Source organism: Mytilus edulis, chromosome 1 (genome assembly GCF_963676685.1).
Source record: "Mytilus edulis chromosome 1, xbMytEdul2.2, whole genome shotgun sequence".
Taxonomy (NCBI): Eukaryota; Metazoa; Mollusca; class Bivalvia; order Mytilida; family Mytilidae; genus Mytilus; species Mytilus edulis.
Genome location: NC_092344.1, coordinates 90,299,570 through 90,325,095, shown reverse-complemented (window position 1 = coordinate 90,325,095; position 25,526 = coordinate 90,299,570). Strand labels below are relative to the sequence as shown.

Sequence of the window (25,526 nt, the reverse complement as noted above, 5' to 3'; positions counted from 1 at the left end):
ATGCAATGCCAAGTTACAGATATCGACAGATTGTAGACCCAAGACATTCTTTGATTGGGACAGTCACATAAGAGATAAAACAAAATAAAAACAAGCATAGAAATACCTTAACAGTATATCTCAAGATTTTTTTTATATGAAAATCTGCCGTCGACACAAAATATCGCAAAACATTATTACTTCATTCCTCAGACCTCAACCCATTCCTTCCTTCCTTCACACAACAAAAATATTTTCCAGGTTTAAATATTCTGACTGTTTCTTGTCCCAGATTCCTTCCCTGTGGCAAAAAGTATCTGTCATAAATCCATATTATATAACAGTTAAGTTTTTAAATACCTGTTTGAATAAAGGCATTCGTCATTATATCATAAAATGCACATATACATATAGCTAGTATGCAGTTTTAACATTGTCAATATTTATTATTTTTAGGATATTTAACTATCCCATATCGATTACAATCATTATAAAGATGTAACCAACCATAGTATACAAACTATTTCTGTGCGTTTTTTACTGACGAACATCTGAAGTACGTTTAATACTGAGGATGTATGAATGAGTCACCAGTATTGTTATAAAGTCTTCACCAATTACTTAGGTGTTCTTCAGTGATCATGATTCCACACGTGTATGCTGTGATTATTCTATATACCGGTAAGTTAGTCAACCTTTTTATTTAATAATGTGTCTTTAGCCTCGTCTGATCGCATAAATCAATATATATTTTGTCATAACACGTGCTGAATTATTGATTATATGTGTATTACAATTTTCAAAAGCCTTTTATGATCTTTTATGGTTCCGTCTCTGTCACATAGTTTTAAACATAGATGTAGATATGGGTATTACATCTATGGTTTTAAATCAGTGGATACAATCTTCGATGTATGACCAAAATGCATTCCGGTCGTAAGTAATCTTCGAGTGTTATTTATAAATAAGACAATGATTTATAGTTTTTAAACCAATACAATGTATTTTTCTGTTTTTCTTTGTCCGGATTTCGACTATTCCCAATTGTTGTATAGATATTCATGCATCTGACTTTGGATGGATAAGATATATAATGGGTGCAGCCAATGACTTATACATTATACACAGATCATGTGAGACATGGTTCTGCATACCCAATGCAAGTTATGTTTTCGATTTGATGTCGTCTGATTAGCTTTTTATATAATATTGGTTTTTATACTTCTTGATGAAGGTTGTACGGTGACCTAGCTAAGGTTGCTCAGCACATTCACGTTATTTGGGCCCTTATGGATAGTTGTCTAATTTGCAATCATACCACATCTCGTTATGTGTATACATATGCAAACATAATGACAGACACTGTCAAACTTTTTATTTTTGAAAATTGGAAAAGAAACATTAGACGATTAAACGAGGAAGTTAATCCTTATTTATATGATGTATTAGATAGGTTAAGGAGACCAAGCTCTGTAGTGACCGTAGTTTATATTACGTTTGAATGAAACTTAACTCTCAGCATGTGTTATTTTTTTTTGTGGTGTGTGTATTTCTCATTTGTTTATTCGGTCACCTTTTCATAAAGATTATTCCTATCATGATCCTCTAGATCACAAAATTCCAGTCTTAGGACTAGTATTGTTCCTTTAGCCTTTCTTTAAGTGCTGTAAAACACGAATCTATCACTGTAATAAAACCATCTTAAGGTCAAATCTATACTCGACTGGTTCAAAAAACATTGAGTACTTTAAATCCTCCAAGATAAAATCAGAAAGTTTAGATGCAATTAGCCTTGACATACATTTTATCACGAAGAAAACAACTACTATAGTATTGATAACACTAATCTCGAGATGTATTTATGAAGTTTGAACCAGAAGTCACAGAACTGGTTTCTACGCCAAAATTTTATTTATAAGGTTGCAGGGCATTATGATCAGTGCATATATTGTTTTTCTTCAACTTTTTTGTCCAGAACTAACAATTAATGGGCTGTATGTTGGTTAAATTATCCTTCGGTATTATCTGACCAGTACACCAAGAACATTTACATCTTTGCATATCATTCTCTTTGAATATGGTAGATGACATGGATAGTTCTGAAGACTTAAAACTCTTCTCTTTTCAAAGGCAATTCTAAAACATTTCTTTTTGCTCGTGTAGTAAGATATTAGAAAGAAAATAATCCAATATTGAATATGATAGTGTTGACAACAGTGGGAACTCAACGAAATTTTTCCAGTTGCATAGCAAGGATGAATTTACCTAAGGCTTGGCTGTTTTAAAAACACTAGCACTTGAAATGTTGAATCATTATTGTGGCTTTTATTTAACAGAGAAAAGGATATGAAAAACAATTGTATTTGTTGTATCTTTTACCACTTATATTTATTCAAGTGTCTTCTCTGATACCATCTAACTTTTATAAAGAACATTCAATACTCTTTACTTACAGATCTAAAGATTAAACCGCCAAACCGCGATTAAAGTGATTGGTATCAATTAGCCCATTTCATATTAAAATTCACTCAAACTATGTTCTACATGCAATCAAAATGTTTTCCACAAGTTTGCACCCAAAAACCAAAGATCATTATATTAAAAACATTAAAGAGCCAGATGATAACCTGATCGTTCCTGTAGTTAATTACCGGAACATAAACCCCATAGATTTCTAGTATAACATATTTCTGTAAATAACGAAGTTTATGAAATAATGGAATTAAACTAGACATACGATTAACTATTTATTATGATATTGGTATTGGATTGCGTTTTATTGATTAGAGAATTGTATATGCAGGACAACAAATTAAGTTGTCTGACTCTAGGACCTTTACATGGAGACAATTGCCTCCTGACTTTTCATAATAATTATGCATCAAATATATAACGTACTTACCGGTAAACTAATCCGCGCAATTTGTGTTGACACTGTTTAAAGGGAAACTATATAGACCATAGAAATGTTTTTTGTCTGGTGGCTAAGCATGAATAGAAACCACAATATAAGACAAAAGTTGAAAATAATGTCTTTATATCTAAGAATACCAAACCTGCTGCTTAAGAACAAATAATAAAAAAAAAACGTCAAAGGAAGATCAACGCAATTGTAATTCTTACCTATCAATTCATGTAACAATTCAGTCTAAAGCGTTTAAACTCATACACCAAGTTTGTACGCGAGTAAAACCAACAACTTGACACTGTAGCAAAATGTCATTGCCAATAACGAGTGAAAACAAAGCTTGTCCCTACAGTAAAATATCATATCCAATAACGCTTAAAACACACGATTGACTACAGCAAAATTTCATAGTCAATAACGCTTAAAATAAACGCTTGTCGCTACAGCAAAGTTTCATAACTTCAATATTGTAATTGAATCCAACAGTTTGACGCTACAGCAATTTTATACGTCATTTTTGCGAAAAAGCAACAGCTTAACGTGACAGCAAAATGCGTATGTCAATGGTGAGTAAATTTAACAGCTTAACGCTAGATCAAGATTAAATTGCCAATAACGAGTAAAACAAACATCTAGACGCTACAGAACACTCTTATAGTTAATATCGAATAAAACCATCAGCTCATACCACAGCAAATTGTATTTATCTATAACAAGTATAACCATCAGCTAACATCTAGACGCTACAGAACACTCTTATAGTTAATATCGAATAAAACCATCAGCTCATACCACAGCAAATTGTATTTATCTATAACAAGTATAACCATCAGCTAAAGCGACCGAAAATTTCATAGTCATACGACTTGACACTACACCAAAACTTTGTATATGTTGTGTAGTCATTAATGAGAAAGAAAAAAAAAGCAGCGTGTATCATGGTCAAACCATCAGCTTGAATGAACATGATAAAGATATAATGTTCACATTTTTGGATTAGCTATTTTTCAGCTCAAGGATGTCGAGAAATGCGACATATGCATGAGGGTAGTAATGCCCTTACCGTCAGGCGTCAAACGGTAATTTTCGGCAACCGTTAGCTTTAAATTGGTTAAAATTTTACCGTGATTCGTCAGAGGTCTCAGATGATTATCGTTACCGTCATTTTTTGAAAAAAATGAAAGTGATTTGTGAAAATCAGGCATTTTTTTTTTAACATTTTAAAAAAAGTGTGCGTTTTATCATCAGACAAAAAAATACTGTTAACATCATTTGGAAATTTTTACCGTAATTCGTCATGAAGGTACTCCCATTCCAACTGTCACGCATGTACTGTATTTTGTACTCTTGACCAGTTGGTAACAGTTTCTGATAATGTCGATATAATCAGTGATATTGTATATAAAAACACTGCTAGATAGCATTCTAGTGACCATGACCTGCATTTCATGTCTTCCTATTTTTTCAAGAATAAACGATGATATTACATATATTTTTTTTTCTAGTTCTCTGTTATAGTAGTATAGATATCGGTTTTATTGTGAAATGTTGGTCACTGGGTTTTGCATTTAATCTGTAAGAAAATACTACCTGGAACTAAAGAGAGATTTTTCTATCTGGTTGCGTATGTTTCAAATGGAACATGATCATTTGCAAGGGTTAGTTTTCTTTGCATGTTCATAAAATTCAGGTCAAATATCTAATACAGTGTTGCACAAATGATACTTGTTTGGTCCCCTTGCGCAAATTGCATAAAGGTAAAAACGAATTGCATGTGCACTTGATTTACTTTGATGATCTTTCACAAGTGCATTATTTGGATATTCATAATTGTTAATTTATCAATTATCTGTTACATGTTTACTCTTTTAACAACTGCATTTTAATTATTATACGAGTGTCTTGGGTGCATTATAACAATCGTGAAACATACCGTTTGTCATGATTAACATACACGACGCTGCCAGTGAAGTGCTTTTTTGTTAGACCTATGTAGTAGGGTTTAGCATATTTTTTAAATGCCAGGGTGTGTATCTTAGCAGAGACGCCTTGCCGCTTCCATTTTAACATGTTTAATATAAAAATGAAGATGTTGTATGATTGCCAATGAGACAACTCTCCACAAGAGACCAAAATGACACAGAAATTAACAACTATAGGTAACCTCACGGCCATAAACAATGAGCACAGTCCATACCGCATAGCAAGAATACTTCAATAGATGCAGCGGAATTTCGGTTGAGGTTATAAGATTGTTGTCATAAATGCATTTATAATGAATATTAGTAATATCTATGTAGTCTGAGGTATTCACTTTAATGATACACCATATGTCAGCTCACTGGCACAGATACAGAGTAATATGATTGAAAGTACTACTAACATCTAAATTTAGTTCTTACGATTCTTTCTCATTCACGTTTACCCGTCATCTCTCTTTTCGTTAAGAGGACAAAAACGTATGTTCTTCTTGTAAACAGGTTATACAAATCCGTTTACTATTACACAGCATTCCATTGATAAATAAATAACTTTGAATCCCATTATCAAACAAACATAAACATTCATTGCATGTTATATTTTTTTTATGAATAACATTTTAGGTCAATGTGTCCAGAGCACACGGAAAATAATTATTTTCCATTAAATGATCGCTTCAAGTATAATTTTTATCGTTAATTTTGGAAGAAAGTCAGAACTTCCTCAATGTACCGTAAAGGAAATTGGTAAAATGTCTTGTTCTAGCATAGAAGATAAATGTTATACGGTCATTATAATTGATTAAATGCCCCAAAATATTTTTTAAGAATCAAAATCGTTTGAAATGAAACTAGCATTCGGATCTAGTCTTGTCGATTTTAAATCAAAGTACTGAAGTAATGAGCAGGTTCTTTTATATGGTCAAAAGCACTTGTCACGGAAACAAATCACATCTCTATACCCGAAACTGAGGTTAATGTACATATATATATATATATATATATATAATAAAAACTATAACACAAATTCCCATACGTTTCGGCCATTACGGCCTTCTTCATTGGAATAAATTACAACATTGAAACAACAATTACATCACTTGGATACATTACGTTATAATAACTTTTATGACGTTCATTTGCCGCGTTATTCGCTTTTTCAATATAAATATATTTATCATCGTTCATACATTGTGTTGAGTCCTTCAGGTTCTAGAGTTTTTAATTTTTTTATCCAAAAGGCTTCTTTAGTTTTTCTGTAAGTTTCTGTCCCAAATACTCTTTCTATGGCGGTAACTTTTAAATTTGTTATTGAATGATTGGTCTGAATGAAATGGTTGGCTACTGGATCTTCTGTTTTCTTTGTTCGTATTTTTGAAAAGTTCAATAGCATTCGTTGATATAGTGTATCACCCGTTTGTCCTACATATATAACTTTTTCACATTTTGTACAATTAATCGCATATATCACGCCTACGGTTTTACAATTTATTTGTCCCTGAATGAATATTAAATATATATATATATATATATATATATATATATATATATATATATATATATATATATATATATATATATACAACTCGTCTAAACATCAACCCAACAATGTTAGATCTGTAAATTTGCTTTCGCAAATTTTTGGTTCTTCCCTTGCCGGGATTCGAACCCATGCTACTGTGATATCGTGACACCAAATCGCCTGCACTGCAGCCGTCCCGCTAGACCACACGACCACCTGGGCTCTATATATATATTCTGAGACAAGTTCGTGCGTGGATGATAAATAAATAACAGAAAATTCAACCTCACCGTCATAACTATTATAGTTTGTTGTTATATATTATATTAATATAACAGTTACATGTATATATAATTTTCATCCATTTGTATATCATTCTTGCTTTTATTCTAATAATAGTGCAGTGCAAGTGCATGGTGGACAATCTTCTGTAAAAATTCGATTTTTCTAAAAGATTGGATATGAGCAGCCATTCATATTTTCCCGCAAGAACACTGTTAACAGTTACCGGTCCTTGCCGGGATTGTCGCAAAACGTTCGTGAGATATTCTTCCGCATCCTTTATCACAATTTTTTGGTACGTGTGCATAGATATAATAAATGAGTTTTTACTTATGTATACATATACATATATATCTAACGACAAAACATTTTAATATTATTAATTTATGTTCTAAACAAAAATATTTTGATCAGAATTCATTGAAAAGATGTATTTATAACAAACGATAAGGAATGTTAATTTGCACTAGTTAATATCCACGTATTTATCACGTTTATAGATCGGTTACAAACCCAAAACAAAAGTTACGTGTGCAAATCTAGGCGATAGCAAAACATCGGAATGCCCTCACGGTCATCTCTATGTAAAACTAGGCGACTTTTTGAAGTTGAATGTGTTTTTTTATCGGTTTACACACGCTGCATGTGTTATCACCCCCCCCCCCCCCACCCCCTTTCCCACCGTTGTCAGCCAAGATCCTAGAAAGGATTTTCTTGCCATATGACAATACTTGGGAACAATAACTAGTACATTTCTAACATTTCTACGGGTAAGTTGTGTTTTACGAATCGGTGTTTTACGGTCTTTGAAAACTCGAACGCAATAAAAAAATAAAGGTATAGGTTGGTTTAGAGAATTAAAAAAATCAGAAAGGAAATTTTAAGTCGGAATAAAAAAAAGGAAAATGCTAGCTTTCGAACAACCATATTAAGCTAGGAAAGATATTTAGTATAGTCGACCGATTTTTTGTAACTCTTTACCCGATTAAATCGGTTAACAATGAAACAAAATTGCAACTCTTTTATTATTTTTTTTATTTTAGATCTAACAATTATAACTAAACATGACCTTTCGTACCTTGAAAACCACACAAAACAAGTGTCAGTAAATTGCAGTGTTGGAATTTAAATTGTAAATTAAATTTGAAATTGACCATGACTTAACAAGGTGCAATGTGTTATATGATTCACAATAAAACTGCATGTTAGTCATGTAGGCCACGTGGCTAGTGCAAAGGATATTGTTTTGATAGGGAAATAATCGTTGTAAGATTAAAACCACGAATCAATTGATTTCAAAGAAAGTCTAGACAGATAAGTCAACTTTTTTTGTATATGTATGATATACATTTCAATAAATTTTTATAGAAATAAACAGGAGAGAGGATTTTCACCTATGATCATAAGACAGGGTTAATTGCCCCTTGTAAACTATGATTCAAAGCAAAAATATAAACAAGAAAAGAGTCTAAATAAAAGTTTGTAAAGGGGTCTGACAATTCATTTCCACACCAATAATAAGATAGCTCTAAATAACCATTTAATAACAAGCGGCGCTCGAATAATACATGCAGGTATGAAAACGAAGATTTTGATCCTTATATTTTCTAGCGCATTATAAAGAAACTCGGGGCAAAATTTGCAGTGAGTGACTGTTTTCGTTCTCTATAATAAAATTGTAGTACGAAGAGTCTTTATGTACAATCTTCAAGTAGAAAATCTTGACATATACCGATTTATAGTTTTAAAAAAACTCCATCTATTTCTACCGACTTCTGGTATTTAAGATCTCTTTATATAGCGACATGTTTATAGTGGGTGTCATTGGGGTCTAAGCGTGACGCGGGATTGTCGTTTTTTTGTAAGCGTGACACGTGAAAGTAAAATTATTGTGTCGTGAAAACGGGAAATGAGGTCTAGCGGGACCCAGGAAATTACAAAAGAACGAGAATTGCTTACGTACATAGTGTAATCGGGATACGGGAATCTGACAAAACAGTAAGCGGGATCCGGGATCGGAACCCCCAATGAGACCCCCTTAGCAGAAATGAAACATCTTCATTTATCAAATTGTAATAGAAACGTTAATTCTCCTTATATAACACTCTATAACAGGAAACCTCTAAGGTATACAACAAAAGTATATTCTTAATTTGTTGGCACGTACTTTTTTGGGAGATATGGCCCTCTAACATGGTCATAATTTGAAACTGATGAAACCTCGCGGAAATTTTATATTGAAAGTGTATGATGTACTTTAAAAACTGATTTATTCACTTTTATTTCTATCCATTAACTTAATTCAAAAGTCTTATTTAAGCTTATACATAGGTGTTGACCTTCTAATTTACATGTTTACTTTTTAAACGACCGCAAAAAAAATTTGCGTTCGTATAATGGTATGATGTCGTCGTCGTCTGCGTCGTCTAAAGACACATTTGGTGTCCGGACAATAACTTTAGTTTAAATGAATGGATCTCTATGAAATTTTATAAAAAGGTTCACTACCGCAAGAGGAAGGTTAGGAATTTCGGGCCAAAAAAAGGGGCCGAAATAAACATTTTTGTAGTTTCCAGTCTATAACTTGTGTTTAAGTGTTTACATCTCTCTGAAATTATACTGCAAGGTTCCATACCATAAAGGGATGGCTATTTTTGACTTTGGGGGATTACAGCTTAAAATTTTTTGGAAATAGGGGTAAAAAAAGGGAAAACTAGGTTTTTCTGGTCAATGGACAATTAAGACATCAGTTAAAAGCAGTGTAAGGGAGGTAATTCAAAAACATTTAACATGCAATGTTGGGTATGTTCAGATTAACCTCCTTTACACTACTTGTAAATTATGTATAAAGAAATGTCAGGTTTTTGACTAATTGCAAAAAAAAGGGGGGGGGGGTAGTAGTTTTCAATTTATTTTTTTCCAAATTTCTCAAATTCCAAGTTTGAAGAAGAAATCTTTGACTGCACAATATTTTGCAATAGATTTGTAAGAAATTGACATTTGTTTTGTGTCAGAAACTCATATGATGTCAAAAGTTTTATCACAATCCAAATTCAGAGCTGTATCAAGCTTGGATGTTGTGTCCATACTTGCCCCAACTGTTCAGGGTTCGGCCTCTGCGGTCGTATAAAGCTGCGCCCTGCAGAGCACCTGGTTTAGATATTCAATGTATATTCATGATTCGGTTACATGTTCAAAAATACGAACTATGAATACGAAGCTATGATTTTGTGGATTTTATTAGATATCTCCGGACATTTTTAAAACGGGTGTGTATTAATTTTAGTGGATTAGTGTGCTACTTCTTTGTCGATTGATGCAGGTAGTGGATGCTAGATATATAATCCGACAATCGATGCATGTAAAAGATCCAATTCAGTCACGTCTCAGTCATTACAGCTGAACGGACGTGCGGGGCCAGCTCTCCTTTACCTGCTATCTTCGGTGAGGGTTTACAGTTAGATATCAACGACTTACTACTTAAGATGACAGAAACCAATCCATGCCGTACAGATAGACGTAGTAGTTGGCGTACCCGCGTTAACATGCACTCCAAAACCATTGTATCATGGGGAGTGTTATGCCGATTAACGTCCGAGGGCTGTATCCTAGGCTGTTGGGTGATACGACCTTCATTTCACTGCCTCACGGCTTTGGTCCTGATAATGCTTCCTGTCATCTTTCGAACTACGTCCGAGATAATCTACCAGTACTCCATCATCGAGGCTAGCGGGCTGCCAAGCTGACCAAACTGGCCCTGAAAGCAGCCGTTGTGAAGTAAACCAACATCAAAATAGTCAAAAAACCAAAAACAACTCACCAAAACCAAGATGGCGGCCTACATATTGCGACCTCCACTACTTGTTCCTGACCCATGGCATCAAATTATGATAAAGCTCACCAAACGCCTTCGGGCACCGAGCCGACCGTGCGAGGGCTGTATAGCCAGTCAAGGTCGTTAAACACCACCGTATATTGTAAAAGATCGAAATAAACATCTCTTAAAACTGATGCAACAAATGATTGTCATTCAGTGCATCTATCGATGCTAAAAAATCTGACATGCTTAGAAAATATATCACAATGTCAAAACTAAAGTTTAATTGGTAAAAAACAAAACGAGTTAAAAAGGCGAATCTCTGTAATCTAAGACATAGAGATAAGTCTTGACTAAATCTAACAAGTTGAATACCATGCAAAGATCACCAAATTCCTAATTAAAATTTAAGATAATAACAGAGACATACACAGGCGAGGTTTCTGTCTTGTGTCATTCTCTTATTTGCCGAACGGTCAAAATATTTTATAGAATAGTAGAAGTGTTTGGTCGTTTACAGTTGATACATTGCATAATTTACCAATCTGTATGTATAGCTAGTTTTATTGATGTGTGTGTTTTTTGCATTGCGATAATCACAGTAACAGATGACAAAAAGATAAAAACGTATTTGCAATGTGATAAAACCTTTAAATAGTTCCTAATTATTTGTGGTTGCGTAATATTGTACTTCAGTAAGCTTTCATGTGTTCAGTTGTTTATAATATAAATGTGAATGAATAACCACAAACCCGCATACTACTAAAAATTGAAATATATACAACCGCAATATGTTTAAAACTTTGTAACACGTAACTTTGTATCACAATATTCCGGATCAACCCGTAACTCCGAGATAATCTACCAGTTAGACAATACCATGCTCTCATACAATAAAGCTATGACAGTTGCATATTTGAGTTTTTGCTATTACTAGATCTACGTCCTCATTTGTGAAATATATTTATAAAAATAAGAAGATATGGTATGGTCGCCAATGAGACAATTATTCACCAGCGATCAAATGACGTAGATGTTATATATAGTTAAACAATAAGCATTGCTTCAAAACCATTACCGCATAACAAGCTATATAAAATCCAGACATGACAAAATGTATAAAAACAGAAAACATATAGATATACTATGGCAAGCCGTTCTCGTCAAAACTATGTTTAAACCCTTTTTTCGAAAAAAAAATACACACTGAGATTTAAAAACCTAAAATAACACACTGAGAAATCGAAATTACACACTGAGATTTAAAAAAATAAAAAACACACACTGAGAATTCAAAATTACACACTGAGATTTTAAAAAGACACACTGAGATGAAATAAATTGAAAAACACACACTGAGAATTGTCAATTACACACTGAGATTTAAAAAATACACACTGAGATTAATATGCAAGTTACTAATGAATATTCATGAGATGAATAATTCAACAGATTAATATCTTGATCTCAAGAACTCTTGTCACTGTAATGAAATGCGATTCCTTCAACCAACATTCGTAATAAATTTCAAGACTTAACATTGCTCATATTCATAAGTTTGTTGCTTATAATTCAGATCATTACTACCAGTGTATCGGGATGATTTTTTTTACTTAAAACCGTGGGTCCCTTTTCAAAAGTCTTCCAACTGTTTCCCCGATGTAGCTGTTAATCTTTTATATTTTTGTTACGTTTATATGCTATAATAGACACTTGAGTAAACATTTCACTGCATTCTTTTGCAGATTGTTCCAATGTTTTCTTATAATTTTAATAAAGTTTTTCACCATTTGGTTACATTTTGTAATAAGAGTAAGTGGGTATTTTTCTTGTTCTTGTATTTCTAAAGTTTTTTTTTATTAATAATTTGGAACCAAATCGAAGGACTAACGAGTTCTGTCCCCTTGTTGTTTTAAGCTTGTAATAGATTCAGATTAAGTATGCTAATTAGATATGTGCGCATAAAAAGTGCGCACAAATCTCAGTGTGTAATTTTAAATTCTCAGTGTGTAATTTTAAATTCTCAGTGTGTAATTTCAAATTCTCAGTGTGTGTTTTCAGTTTATTTATTCTCAGTGTGTCTTTTTTAAATCTCAGTGTGTAATTTTTAATTCTCAGTGTGTAATTTTCAATTCTCAGTGTGTAATTTTCAATTCTCAGTGTGCGTTTTTCAATTTTGTAATCTCAGTGCGTCTTTATGAAATCTCAGTGTGTAATTTGTAATTCTCAGTGTGTAATTTTCAATTCTCAGTGTGTAATTTTCAATTCTCAGTGTGCGTTTTGAAGTTTTTAAATCTCAGTGTGCTTTGTTGTAATTCTCAGTGTGTAAATTTTTCGAAAAATGGTTTAAACATAGTTTTGACGAGAACGGCTTGCCATAATATACGGCCTGAATTATGTACCATAAACTAAACGCAAAACAAATATACAACAACAATCGGCAACCACTTGATTACAGGCTCCTGACTTGTGACAGACAAGTCATCATGACTTCCGAATGTGGTGGGTTAAACATGCTCAAACAGATAATAGAGGCGTTGGTACCATAAAGTCGGACTTCTATAAACAATATAAATAATGTAAGGCGAATAATATGTATAGAAACCGCATTTTCGGTAACTCGAGAAATCAATTAAATATTGAATATGTACCACTCCTCTTGAAAAGTCAAGTGCGGATGCTTAATTATAATTTCGTTTGGTAATACGCAGTTGGGGTTGGGTTTTGAATAAAAAAAAAATATCATAGCAACAACACGGTCATTTGATGGAGAGAAAGGATGTCACCGCAAAGATTTAAACACTTCGTACCAAAAGTACTTCCTATGTCTTTTTGACAAATTTCCTTCTGGTAACTTTGAAATCTTATATTTATTTCATTACAATTAATATGCATGTGATGGCAACAACACTTTCATTCTTATTTCGTACCGTAACAGATAAAGTGTTTCCTCTTACCTTCAACCCTTTTATTTAAAACACGTGCTATATAAATATTGGTTAATTATGTAATGCGTAAATGAATTTCCAAATATAACTTTAATTGTTGTTTTCTAATGTCCATAGGCAGACACGTCTTTATCATAATCAAACTACCCAACAATAGCAACTAGAAAACATTAAACGGATGAAATGATTTTAGACTTTGATGATATCTATGATAAATCTACTTTTAGCCCTATATAAACCACTGTCCTGCACAATTAGTAATAACTACCAGTATACATGATACTGCCCTTAGATGAAGTGTTCTCATAATCAATTTAGGTCTACATCTCATTAATGAAAAAATAAATATTAGATTTTGCATCCGGAAACAACATTTCTGCATAATTTCAGTAAATATAACCTTGACCTTAGACGTAATGACCAAAACATTAATAGGGATCCTCCTCTTATCCAAGATTACCATATATCATAGTTAGGTAGTATATATCACAAATAATTGTCTGGTTTAACACTTTCCTGAACATTTTCATTTTCTCGCTGTATTTAAGACCCATTGGTGGCCTTCGGAAGTGGTCTGCTCTTTGATCAGGTTTTTGTTTCTTTGACACATTTCCCATTTCCGTTCTCAATTCTACATATATTTAGGTTCATCTTTGGTAACAATGACCTTGGCCTAGCTTAGACGTAGGGAGTTCAAGTGACCGACAGACGGACACAAAACTATACACTTCGGCGGTGTTTAATTTCGTATCATGCTTTCTCAGATACAGTTATCCTATAGATAAACAGAAACAAGAAAAAATAATCTTATTGAACATGTTTACAATAAATGTTTTATTGATGGCAATTAATACAGTTGTAACATTACAATAATCAAAATGGATGAATTATTAAGCTTATATTATCTTATAAAGTGATATGTTATAGTACAATAAAATATAGTGATTTAATCAAATGTTCGCTTCAGCTAAGTGCCATCTCGTATTGTATGGCAATCACTTATAAATTATGCAGTTAATATTAGAACTTTCCCTGAGTTGCTATTTTAAAAATATCAATGATGCATTTTCATTTATTGAAAGATCAAATCTTAAGTTTTTTCGTTCTAATTTCTCGTAATGTCTACATTTTAAAAAGAGAAATTGCAAATCCGCTTGATTTGTCTTTCCAATAGTGCCTTGTTGGTTCACAAGTCTGTTAATTCCTAACATATCTACGATTAGTCGCGTTTTCTCCATATTGCCGTTACGAAGACTGGTTCTTATTTTGAAACAATGAACACTTGCTTTATTTTCAGCATTCACTCTGCTGATAGTATTTAATGTATAATAATTGAAAAATGTAATGACATTTGACGGACAACTTTCTACAGGAATAAAAAATTTCTTTGAAGCGATTAATAAACATCTTGATAGTAATAATGACATACTATATCACCATCTGTTAGGTGCACGCAATAACATATACATCTGTGATGCTGTTTGATACCTTATATCAATGTGTACAATACAATATATGCAGATGTTAATTCTCTATACATGACACAACACTTTACTGATATAGTTATCAGAAGATGAGCTGTTTTGCGTGCGTTGCTTCATGACTATAATAGCAACATTAAGGTAGATCATAAGTAAATACTTTTTGAGACAGAATTTTCTTACACTTAGCCAAAATGAAGATTTTACATATATATGCTCTTTTCAAAAATATAATAAAAAGTATGGGTCACCATGCTATTTTTTAAGCTATGAGTCGTTGAAATTTGCCTAAATTTGGTTAGATTGTTTATGGAAAAACACATTTTTGTGCATAAAAAAAAATCTTTGAGATAGAATTTTGAAATAAATTGTGAAAAGACAGTTTTCGTAATATATTTTAAGAAATTAAAAAGAAAAAAATGGTGTCACCGAACTTGTTTTCTTGCTATAAGTAAAAAGAAAAAATTTCCCTATCAGTCCAGTATAATTTTTTTACTAAAAGAGTTATCTTTCCTTAAATAGCTCATTTGAAAAATATGATTCTAAAAGCAAAAACAATTATATTTGTTTAAATATTTTGAATTATACAATAAATTACCAAGTTTTCTTTTTATTATTAAAGAGTCTAATCTTACAATTGCAAATCTGTCTTCAAATTTGCAGATTAAGTCAAATAACTAGACCGATTTTTTACTGTGATTGTACAATCCAAGATGGCGGTATACCATGTATCTACCTTAAGCAGGTCTATTTTCTGTTATTGTTGGTCGAACACAATGTCATTGCTATTGTCCCATAAGTTCATTTAGAAGCATGTCACTTTACTATTATATATATACAACAGTAGGCACTGATACAACCCAAGCAATATTAACAACATCATCAACATTTTAATAAAAATCTCAAATATGCTGTCATTTAAAACCTTTTCAAAGTTGTATGTTGACACAATCGAAGATTTTGATAGTTGTTTTAAGTTTCGTTGGACCATTGACTATTGTAGGCGATTCTACTCACTGAGAATGAATGCATAACATTTTTTAACCGGAATATGACTTCTTTCTACAGGGTGCATGCAGAGGAATCGAAACAGATGTTTTCTATCCCCCACAAAATTAAATTTCTTCCTCAGAAAAAGATCTTAATAATCAATGAAGAAATGGTTCACGGTAGACAAAGCAAAATTCAGAATGCGCCTCAAAAAAATCTAGACGACTGATACAAAATTCTTTGATCTTTGCCATTGAAGTGTTTTGATGTTATATTCTGAATCACATCTCTGTTCTCAACTAGGTTTGTAAACTGTTGGATACTATTTCATTTGTCTGGTCTTAGTAATTCTGGCTTTCAACTTTGTTTTACCATGAGCCTTTGTAGTTAAAATAGATTGAAAACATCAAATCTGATTAGAGGATTCCTAACAAAGTTGTAGGTAAAATAAAAACGGATTTCTATTTAATTTTTTTCATCCAAGTTCTGTCTGCCCTCTAACCCTACTAAACTTTGACCAAAAACGTAGTCAAACTGACTATAAAAATTACTATAAAACTATGTCTGCTGTGCTATATAGTAACCTATTTCTTGTCACCGTTAAACAAGGAAACATTTTATACAGATTTCTTAACCAATTCTCAGAGTCTGAATCTAATTCATCTGAAGACTTGTAGTTTTAATTAGATTATTTTTTATCACGCTCCAAATTATTTTTCAAATCTGTATCAAAACATTTCTTTTGTTGCAGTGATATCGTTAGTACTATTAGAATGTCCACGAGATGCAGAACACAGAATACAGTTATGTATTAAATCCTCATTACCAAACTTTGGCCTTGGACCTCCAAATGATGCTACTCCGCCAAATGCTTTGAAAACTAGCATTGAGATGTCTAAAGATTCGTGTCAGTAAGTCACAAGGTTAAATTGGTCATACTTCATATTTGCATGAACATAAAATATTTTAAAGGTTCATAAATACTAAAACAAAATAAATAGCAACCTATACTGTCAAAATAGAGATGTCCTTCAGGAGAAACTTTAAAGGTGCCATTGAAAACCCTAAAAAACAATGTAAATCGCCAGTTTTCTTATTCATTTTTATAAATAAAAGGGGTGTTAGTATGGGACTGTTTAGTCAAATCGATATAATCAGGGTGTTTACCAATCGGTTTTGACACCATCGGGCATCTGTAACCACACGAACTTATCTATTTGTACAGTGCTTGCAATTTGAGACTTATTTTGTCAATACACAATAATTTGTCGATAATACATTATCATTTTGTGTGTTTAATGGACCGTTAAATTGGGACCAAAATTTTAATTTGGCAATCAAAATTAGAACGATCATATAAAAAAAAAACATGTGTACTAAGTTTCAAGTTGATTAGACTTCTACATCATCAAAAAATAAGTTGACCGAAAACTGTAACCTGAAGCGGGACAGACAGACTGACGAACGAACGAACGAATGGACTCACAGACCGAAAAACATTATGCACTTAGGTGGGAGTATAACCATACATGTTTTAATTTTAATTGGGAATAGTTGTATACTATCAAGTATTTTGGTTTTATCTATCTGAACAGATAACTTTAAATAGATGTATTTGAAATATTTCCAACTCAGCGTTATAAAAACGAAAAACGCAATGTATAACAAATATGAAAGATCTAGCAAACATTTAACAACCACATAATTGTGAATTGATTTTTCCCAAATCTTACTTTAATCTTCACAGTTCAGATAATATATGCCAGTATTTAATCTTTTTCTTCATTATCATTCAACAGTTTCTGCAGTGAAAGTTTTCACGTGAAAAAATACCGTTTTTTATTGATTAAACTTGTGCACTAACTTATCTATAATTTACACCATGGAATCAATCACTAGAAACATACCGAGAACTCGCCCTAAACAATCGATACAATATTTCAATCTATTATCATCATACAGCTTTTATTTTACAGATCAAAGAAATTAGAGAGCTCTGCTGTATGTATGCAAGATTTCTTGGACCAATGTCAAGGAACTACAGACAGGGAACAATTATTACAAAGATTATTTGACAAAGACAAAATTATAGAAACAGTTCGATATTTCTGTGCCTCTTTAAATAGTGAGTTATCTTCTATTTCTATGAACTTGTTAAACTTTACATGTTTTACGGAGTATGTCTTGTTTGCCAGCATAAGAACCATGTATTGGGTGCTATAATCATAATTCAAAAAAAAAAATGAGAGTAAGTCTTTGGGCGGATCAAATTGGAATAGTTCTTTTATTATATTACGTATATCGATTCTAAAACTATGCATTGTGTCCAGTGCACGCCAAATAACTCTTGAAACAACTGTTGATGTATTGATATGGTCAGTTGCAAGGCAAAATGTCTGTCCCATGCAACATGCCTTCATATTCCAGCATTAGTTGGAATTTCTCACCCTTCATCCAGGTTTTCCCCTTCTTATTGTATAAATTGGTTTGTTACCTTCCTAAACTTGGTTGAAATATTTGCCAGTAAAGAAATCAAAAGTCAGCCAATTAGTTGATATTAAAATTGTTCTTTTGTTCTTGTGTTTTATTTGTTGTAAATTTGATTGATACAACGATCAGAACAAGAACAGTTTTACCGTTACTTGAATCAATAAGGTATTTTTTTTCAAAGTAGCTCTATCGGAAGAAAGAATTGAAATTTTGGCCAACACTAGAAAGGTATATATATTGAGGGGTGAGGAATGTTGCCCTGGCTGTGTGCAATGGGTAGAATTTCAAAAAGGGATATGGCGTATTAATTTACGACACAAAAATTCTACCAGAAAATTAACAACACTCAAACAAGGAATTGTATATTTAACTTGATGATAAACGGTATTTTTTTTTACGTGAAATCTTTCACTGCAGAATCTGATTGATAATGTAGAAAAAGATAAAATACTGGCATATGTTATCTGAACTTTGAAGATTAAAGTCAGATTTTGGGAAAAATCAATTCACAATCATGTGGTTTGAAAGTTTGCTAGATCTTTCATATTTGTAATGCATTCTGTTTTTCGTTTTTATAAGGGTTACACTAATGACTGGACCGAATGACAGGACCAAATAAAAAATGCTAATAACTTTTTCGTTTCTCAAAGGATTGATCTCAAATTTGAAATATAATAAGATTTCATCATTTGATAAATAGATTTTAGAAAAAAAATTTAATTTTTTAAAGGAATTATCTCAGATTTGAAATATAAAATGATATGTCATATTTTGAAACCAAAATGTTATAAAAAAATATAGATTTTTTTCAAAAACTTTCGAAAACGTGACATGACCATCGCTGACTGACATGACCAACCTAGACAATGACAGGACCAGATGAAATTGCTAATTTCTCTTTTATTTCTCAAAATATTTTTCTGAAATTTGAAATATGATAAGATTTCATCATTTGATAAATGGATTTAAGAAAAAAATAATAGAAAATATTTAAAAAACTTTAGAAAACGTGACATAACCAACTCTGATAATGACAGGACCAACTTCGACAATGACAGGACCAAATAAAAATGTTAATAACTTTTTTTATTTTTCAAAAGAATTATCTCAGATTTGAAACATAAAATGATATGTCAAATTTCAAACATTTATGTTATAAAAAATATTGATTTATTTTCAAAAACTTTCAAAAACGTGACATGACCATCGCTGACTGACATGACCAACCTCGACGATGACCGGAACAAATGAAATTGCTAATTACTCTTTTATTTCTCAGTTATTTCTCTGAAATTTAAAATATGTGAATATTATACCATTTTATATATAAATATAAGAAAAAGGTATAAAAAGCTTGCTGAAATGTGACCTGGTTAACATTGTCAATGACAGGACAATCCTCGACAATTAATGACAGGACCAAATAAAAATGATAATTATGCATAACATTTGTCAGAATTATCCTCTCAAATTTGAAATAATGACAATTCAGAACATTTCGCACATCATATAAGAAAAATATAGAAAAAAAAAACGTATTGAAAGCTTGCGGTTGTGTGACCTGACCAACATCGACTATGATCTGGCCGATTAAAAATCATAATTTCTTTTTTATTTTACTGAAATTGTTCAACTCTGATCCATAATTAGTAAGATTTATCTTATAAATTCAGGAAAATATATTATATGGGGATTTAAAATATTGACCTAGCTACTAAACGTATGTGGGCGGAGAGTCACAGGACACGCAGAGTCACAGAACAAAAAGACACGAATGAACACTATATTTAAGAAAGAGATCTTGAAATATTTATATGTTATTACATATAATCATTTTATAGTTTAAGAGATAGTTCATTAAACTATAGATAAATTAAGATTTATTGAATTATCATCATAATATTTCTTGACATCATGAAGCCCAATTTAAGCCACTTTGGAAAGGTATCAAACCTTTTAAAGTAGTCCGTGAAAATGTTTGCTTCAGTCTAATTTATGATAACGCTCAGATGGAAATATTTCAAATACACCAGATAAAAAAAGGTACTGTTCAAATAAGTAAAACCGAACACTTGAATAGTATAAAACTACGATGGCAGAATGCCTTGACTCAAATCAAAGAAAATAATGCTTTTAGTTTTGTTCTTTATCATAATGTCACCAATGTCAATTAAATACTCGTTTTTACAATGTACATATATCTAACATAAAATATGTGAGAAAGGCTGCAGCATTTCTGGTTTAAAACTTCACAGTGGCATACTTGTCAGTCATGTTGTTATTGGCATTTAAAAAAATATTTCAACAATTTTTATTTATGTTTTAGTTTATGAACAAAATGCAGAATGTATATCTAATCAGCATGAAATGGTAACAAACTGCAGTCGTGGCGAAACTGTGAGATACCTGACGATATTACAAGGAAATCCTACATATGATGTACTTATACAAGCAAATTGTCGGTATGTACAACTATCAACGGTAACGATATTAGGAGGAATTCCTACGTATGATGTACTTATAAAAGCTAATTGTTTGTAGATTAAGCCATCAATGTAACGATATTAGGAGAAAATTTTACGCATGATGTACTTAAACAAGCTAATTGTCGGTAGGTTAAACTATCAATGTAACGATATTAGGAGGAAATCCTACGTGTAATGTACTTAAACAAGCAAATCATAGTGTCGTTAGGTTAAACTAATGTTATTATACATGCTAATTGTCAGTAGGTTAAGTTATCAATGTGAAGGGAAATGGTGAGGAAGCTTCTGGCTGTTAGATTTAAGTTGTATACACACAGTAGGAATAACGAGAAAGACGCAATATTATGCGTGTATGACTAAAGATGATTAGGATACACAAACAAAGTGTGTCTGTCTGTTCCAACCACCGGGACCCCCTCCTTGGATCCGTAAATGCCTTCCCATTACATGATGTAAATATGAGACTGAAATAGATACTAAAACGAGAGGAACATTTTGCGTTACCTATTTCCTTTGAAAAGAAATAAAGACTTTTAATTCAAGCTTTCGAAAGTAAAAACAAATAGAAGGAAATTTCATTTGTTTGAGCAAATTAATTCAAAGGATCAAAAAGAAATTTTCTGAATGTTGTCGTAAAATCACCATAAGTAGATTCAAAGAGGAGCATTCATTGTCTTGCTGTTTCTAAGTATTGGTATGCTATTTCGTAACTGACCCATGTAAGGGATAGGGTTTATGGCTCACAAATGTATTCAACATCGGACATTATTCATACGACAATCAAGGAACATGTAATACAGTTGTAGTCTGTGGTTACTGATTGACTCATTTTTTGTTAGCTGAAATCTTACTGTATGTTTCCCCTTTATGAATTGTTTCACATACCATTCCAGGGCCTTTACATTATAGGTTTTGTTCATTATTGAAGGCAGTACCACAACTTTTAAGTATTTACATCCTTGTCATCTCTCTTATACATTTTACCTCTGATGAAATAAGTTTTATAAAGCCATTCCAATTTTTAAAAAAATATTTCTGAGCCCCCACTGTACCCCATCCACCATTTTCCATAGAAAGAACAAAAAATTGTCCTCTACTGTTTAAATATGTGAAGTGAATACCAAAGTTTATATTGATCTTTAAATGTAGTAAAATTATTGTTGGTTTTTTTTTTTTACAAAAGGAGATTTTGAATAATTAGGAAGTAACCAATTGGCATGTACAAACCCAAAAGACATCCATATGTACCAATATATAAATGCATGTGTTTATGTTATATTTGTTATTTGTATACCTGGTCAATATCTTACCTACTGTTTACTTTCAGGTTTAATAAAATAGCCATGAGTTGTTTGGAGAATTATGTATTTGAGAACTGTGGTCTTGCAGCAGCAGAGTTCATAGAAACCATTACCATAGGCCAAACCCCACCATCATGTGAGCCCAGACAAAGGAAATATTCACAAACAGGACCCAAAGACAATTCACAATGTCTCACAGCCAGTATCTGGACTACATTCATACTATTGTTTATAAAAGTCATTCTTAAATAAAAATAAAATTCCAATGAAGAACATGGTTTAAATCATCAATATTGAAAACTATCTAAATGAAGCAGAAGGAATTCTGGGAAAAAAGATAAAATTGTGTTCAAAATTATCAACACTGTTTTAGATGAAAAACATGCAAGACAAAACATTGAATTATTTCAGTCGTGTAGTAAGAACTGTGTGACCTATGGTAGTTTATAAACATTCCATGATTTTTGTGATTGTGTTTATGTTTTTTTGTTAACTTATATAACTTTAAATGCCTTTTTGTATGTATTTATTTAATAGATTGTAAATAGTATTCAAGGGGATATTTTCATAACATGGTCCCGGTCAACTGTTGATTGCTTATGTATTACTATTTATTTGCTGATTGATAAATCTTTTGTGACTTAGTAATTGCTTAGACGATGCTCTTTCCAGCCAGAGTTATTCCGTTGTGGAAGGTGCCTTTATTCATGTGACGGTTAAACAATGGCCACTAATATGAGATTTATTATTGTGAGTTCAGGAAATATTACATACAAATAATACTATCAAAATTTAAAATGATTTTTTTTTATACTTGCAAAATATATCTAGTTCCAATTTTCGTGCCATATAATACATCAAAATACATCTTTATTGTATAACTAAAGTACAGTGGATTCATTTTTATACATTTGATACCAATTTTCATGGGTTTTTCATGGGTACAGGTGAATCACAAATTTATATGTTCAACAAATTACTGATTTTCTATATGCTTTATATGCAGATATTTGCAAAACCACAAAATCAAATATCAATGAAAAATTCAAGATTTCCTAAATCCACGAAAATTGATACATTTGTACGGTGAATTGTACCCAGGAAAAACAAGTGAATCTACAGTATGTAAGTTATTGAAGGAATTTTTTTTTTGGACTTTTTTGGAGGGACCTAGATTTTCAAATCTATGAAGATTCATGCTACGTTTCAAGTTTTTTAAAGCAATATATATATAAATGCATGCATTTACTTTGATCCATCACCATGAAAAGCTGTTGCTATCAAGAATAATTCATAAGTGAGGCATAGTTACGAACAGATAAATATTGAAATAATCTTCCAAATGCCATGAATTCCATGCTAATATAAATACAGCTACTTTGTATCAGCATAGGAAATTGTGAATATTGCATGTATAGCAATTTTGCAATGTTGTTTTTAATTGATTTATCAGAGAAATGTTGACTGGTAAAGTCATCAAATAACAGACTGAACAGACAGAATTACAATTATGTAACAATCTATAAACTTGGAAATCCCATTTCCTAATGACAAATAAACATGTCACAACTATTTTGAATTAAAAGTGCAATGAACTGATATTGTACAAGATTATCAATATAGTGTATGGGTATGTAATACTCATTATGGTGTACCAATTTTCATGGTTTTGATGTCACATCAATAATGAAATGTTGTATTCAACTACATATTTTCCATTGAATCAAAATTTGTTGTTCTTAAATCAGGACTGAAAACTCCACAGAAGTAGTGTTTTGTACAACAACCATGTATATGATGATGTTTGAAATCCATATTCAACAAATGGAAGTTTTTAACGACCTTGACTGGCTATACAGCCCTTGCACGGTCGGCTGAAAAAAAAATCACTATTAAACACTTTCCCCAAGATATTTTTAGCGATTTTGCATAGTACTTATTGCTAAATGGTCTGCGAGATGGGTTGTTTTCCGTTTTTAGACTTAAAAAAATATCTACTTTTCAGTAACCTCGACGTAGGTCAAACTATATGTATTTATTTGCATGTTTTATAATGATTGTACAAAATAAGTTTGTAAATAATTTTTATATATTTTTTTGTTTTGTAATTAGTTGTACATATATTTTTGTATGTAATAATATTGTGTTTTGACATGCATATTAAACTGGAATGATTAATCATTACATGATGATCCCATTGAAATATTGACCAAGTAGTTTTACTAAAATAAATTATTCACACTTGGTAAATTGTTCAACTTCCTGGCAACTGTTCAAGTCTGCAATACCAGTACATTGTACAATTGAGTCCTTGTTTAATGTAAGTGTGTGTGTGAATTACTCTGTGTAACCATTGGCAAATCTAAGGTGTCCCCCCCCCCCCCAAAGGATGGAAACCCCCCCTTTTTTCCAAAAAAAAAATAATTATGTGAACATTCCATGGTTGGAAACCCTACCTTCTCAAAATGGCTGCATCTGTTCATGGTGACTGCCCACTGATTGAAATAAAAAGGGAGGGTTGAGTGTTTTTTTTTTAATTGTCTGTTGTACAATACAATATGATTGATTGATTGTTGGTTGCTTAATGTTCAGTGGCAAATGTTTCATGCATGTTCAGGACGACAATACAAGATTTCTTTTGAATATTTACATTGTGTTGTTGAGTTGATGTCTCATTGAATATAATCAATGTTGTTTTTTCAGCAGACATACCGATTTAAGTCTTACTTATTTATTCACATAGCATGCTTAACATATTATATAAAACTTTCAAGAATGATATGCTTTTTGCTGAACCTAATCATTAATTACCTACATCAATAGGAAGAAACCCAGTCATTCTGTGGATATATATAAACACTAATCATATTCAATTTGTTTAAAAGTTATCAAATTTTTATTTGAACCTTGACATAAACAAGATTGTTTGTTGTGCTTTATGCTACTTTCAGTTACCTAGACCTTTTCGTGGCTAATATTTTTTATTGATGAGAAGTTGTTGTCCCAAAAGAGTCCCACTGACCTTTTGCAAGAACATTGACAATCCTTGTCAATCAAGATAGGGATCAAACACATCTTGCTACAAGCAGGGTTCGAACACACAACCTTAAGAAATTTCAGGCTTGTAATCACTGTATATGAACTACTTAGACCACTCAGTCACTGAGATCTGAACTTATATAGAACATAGGGGAAAAACGTAAATAATTGTCTTTTATCTTGAAAACTATGGATAGTGAAACCAGCAGAGGGGAAAATGTTATTAATTATATAACTAAAGGCAAGAAACATAAACAAGAAAATCAAAATCATTTATTTGATAATTTATTTTTATTGTCTGATT

At 31.8% G+C, this 25,526-nt stretch overlaps 1 protein-coding gene across 1 annotated transcript; it reads left to right on the top strand.

Annotated features, from left to right (window-relative positions):
• The first annotated feature begins 325 nt into the window (after positions 1 to 325).
• On the top strand, positions 326 to 24,433 carry LOC139494331 (uncharacterized). The gene is made up of 5 exons (XM_071282501.1): positions 326 to 660; positions 16,658 to 16,817; positions 17,883 to 18,031; positions 20,723 to 20,858; positions 22,210 to 24,433. The coding sequence occupies exons 1-5, from the start codon at positions 621 to 623 to the stop codon at positions 22,433 to 22,435; spliced, it is 711 nt and encodes a 236-aa protein (XP_071138602.1). The 5' UTR covers positions 326 to 620; the 3' UTR covers positions 22,436 to 24,433.
• The last annotated feature ends 1,093 nt before the right edge of the window (positions 24,434 to 25,526 follow it).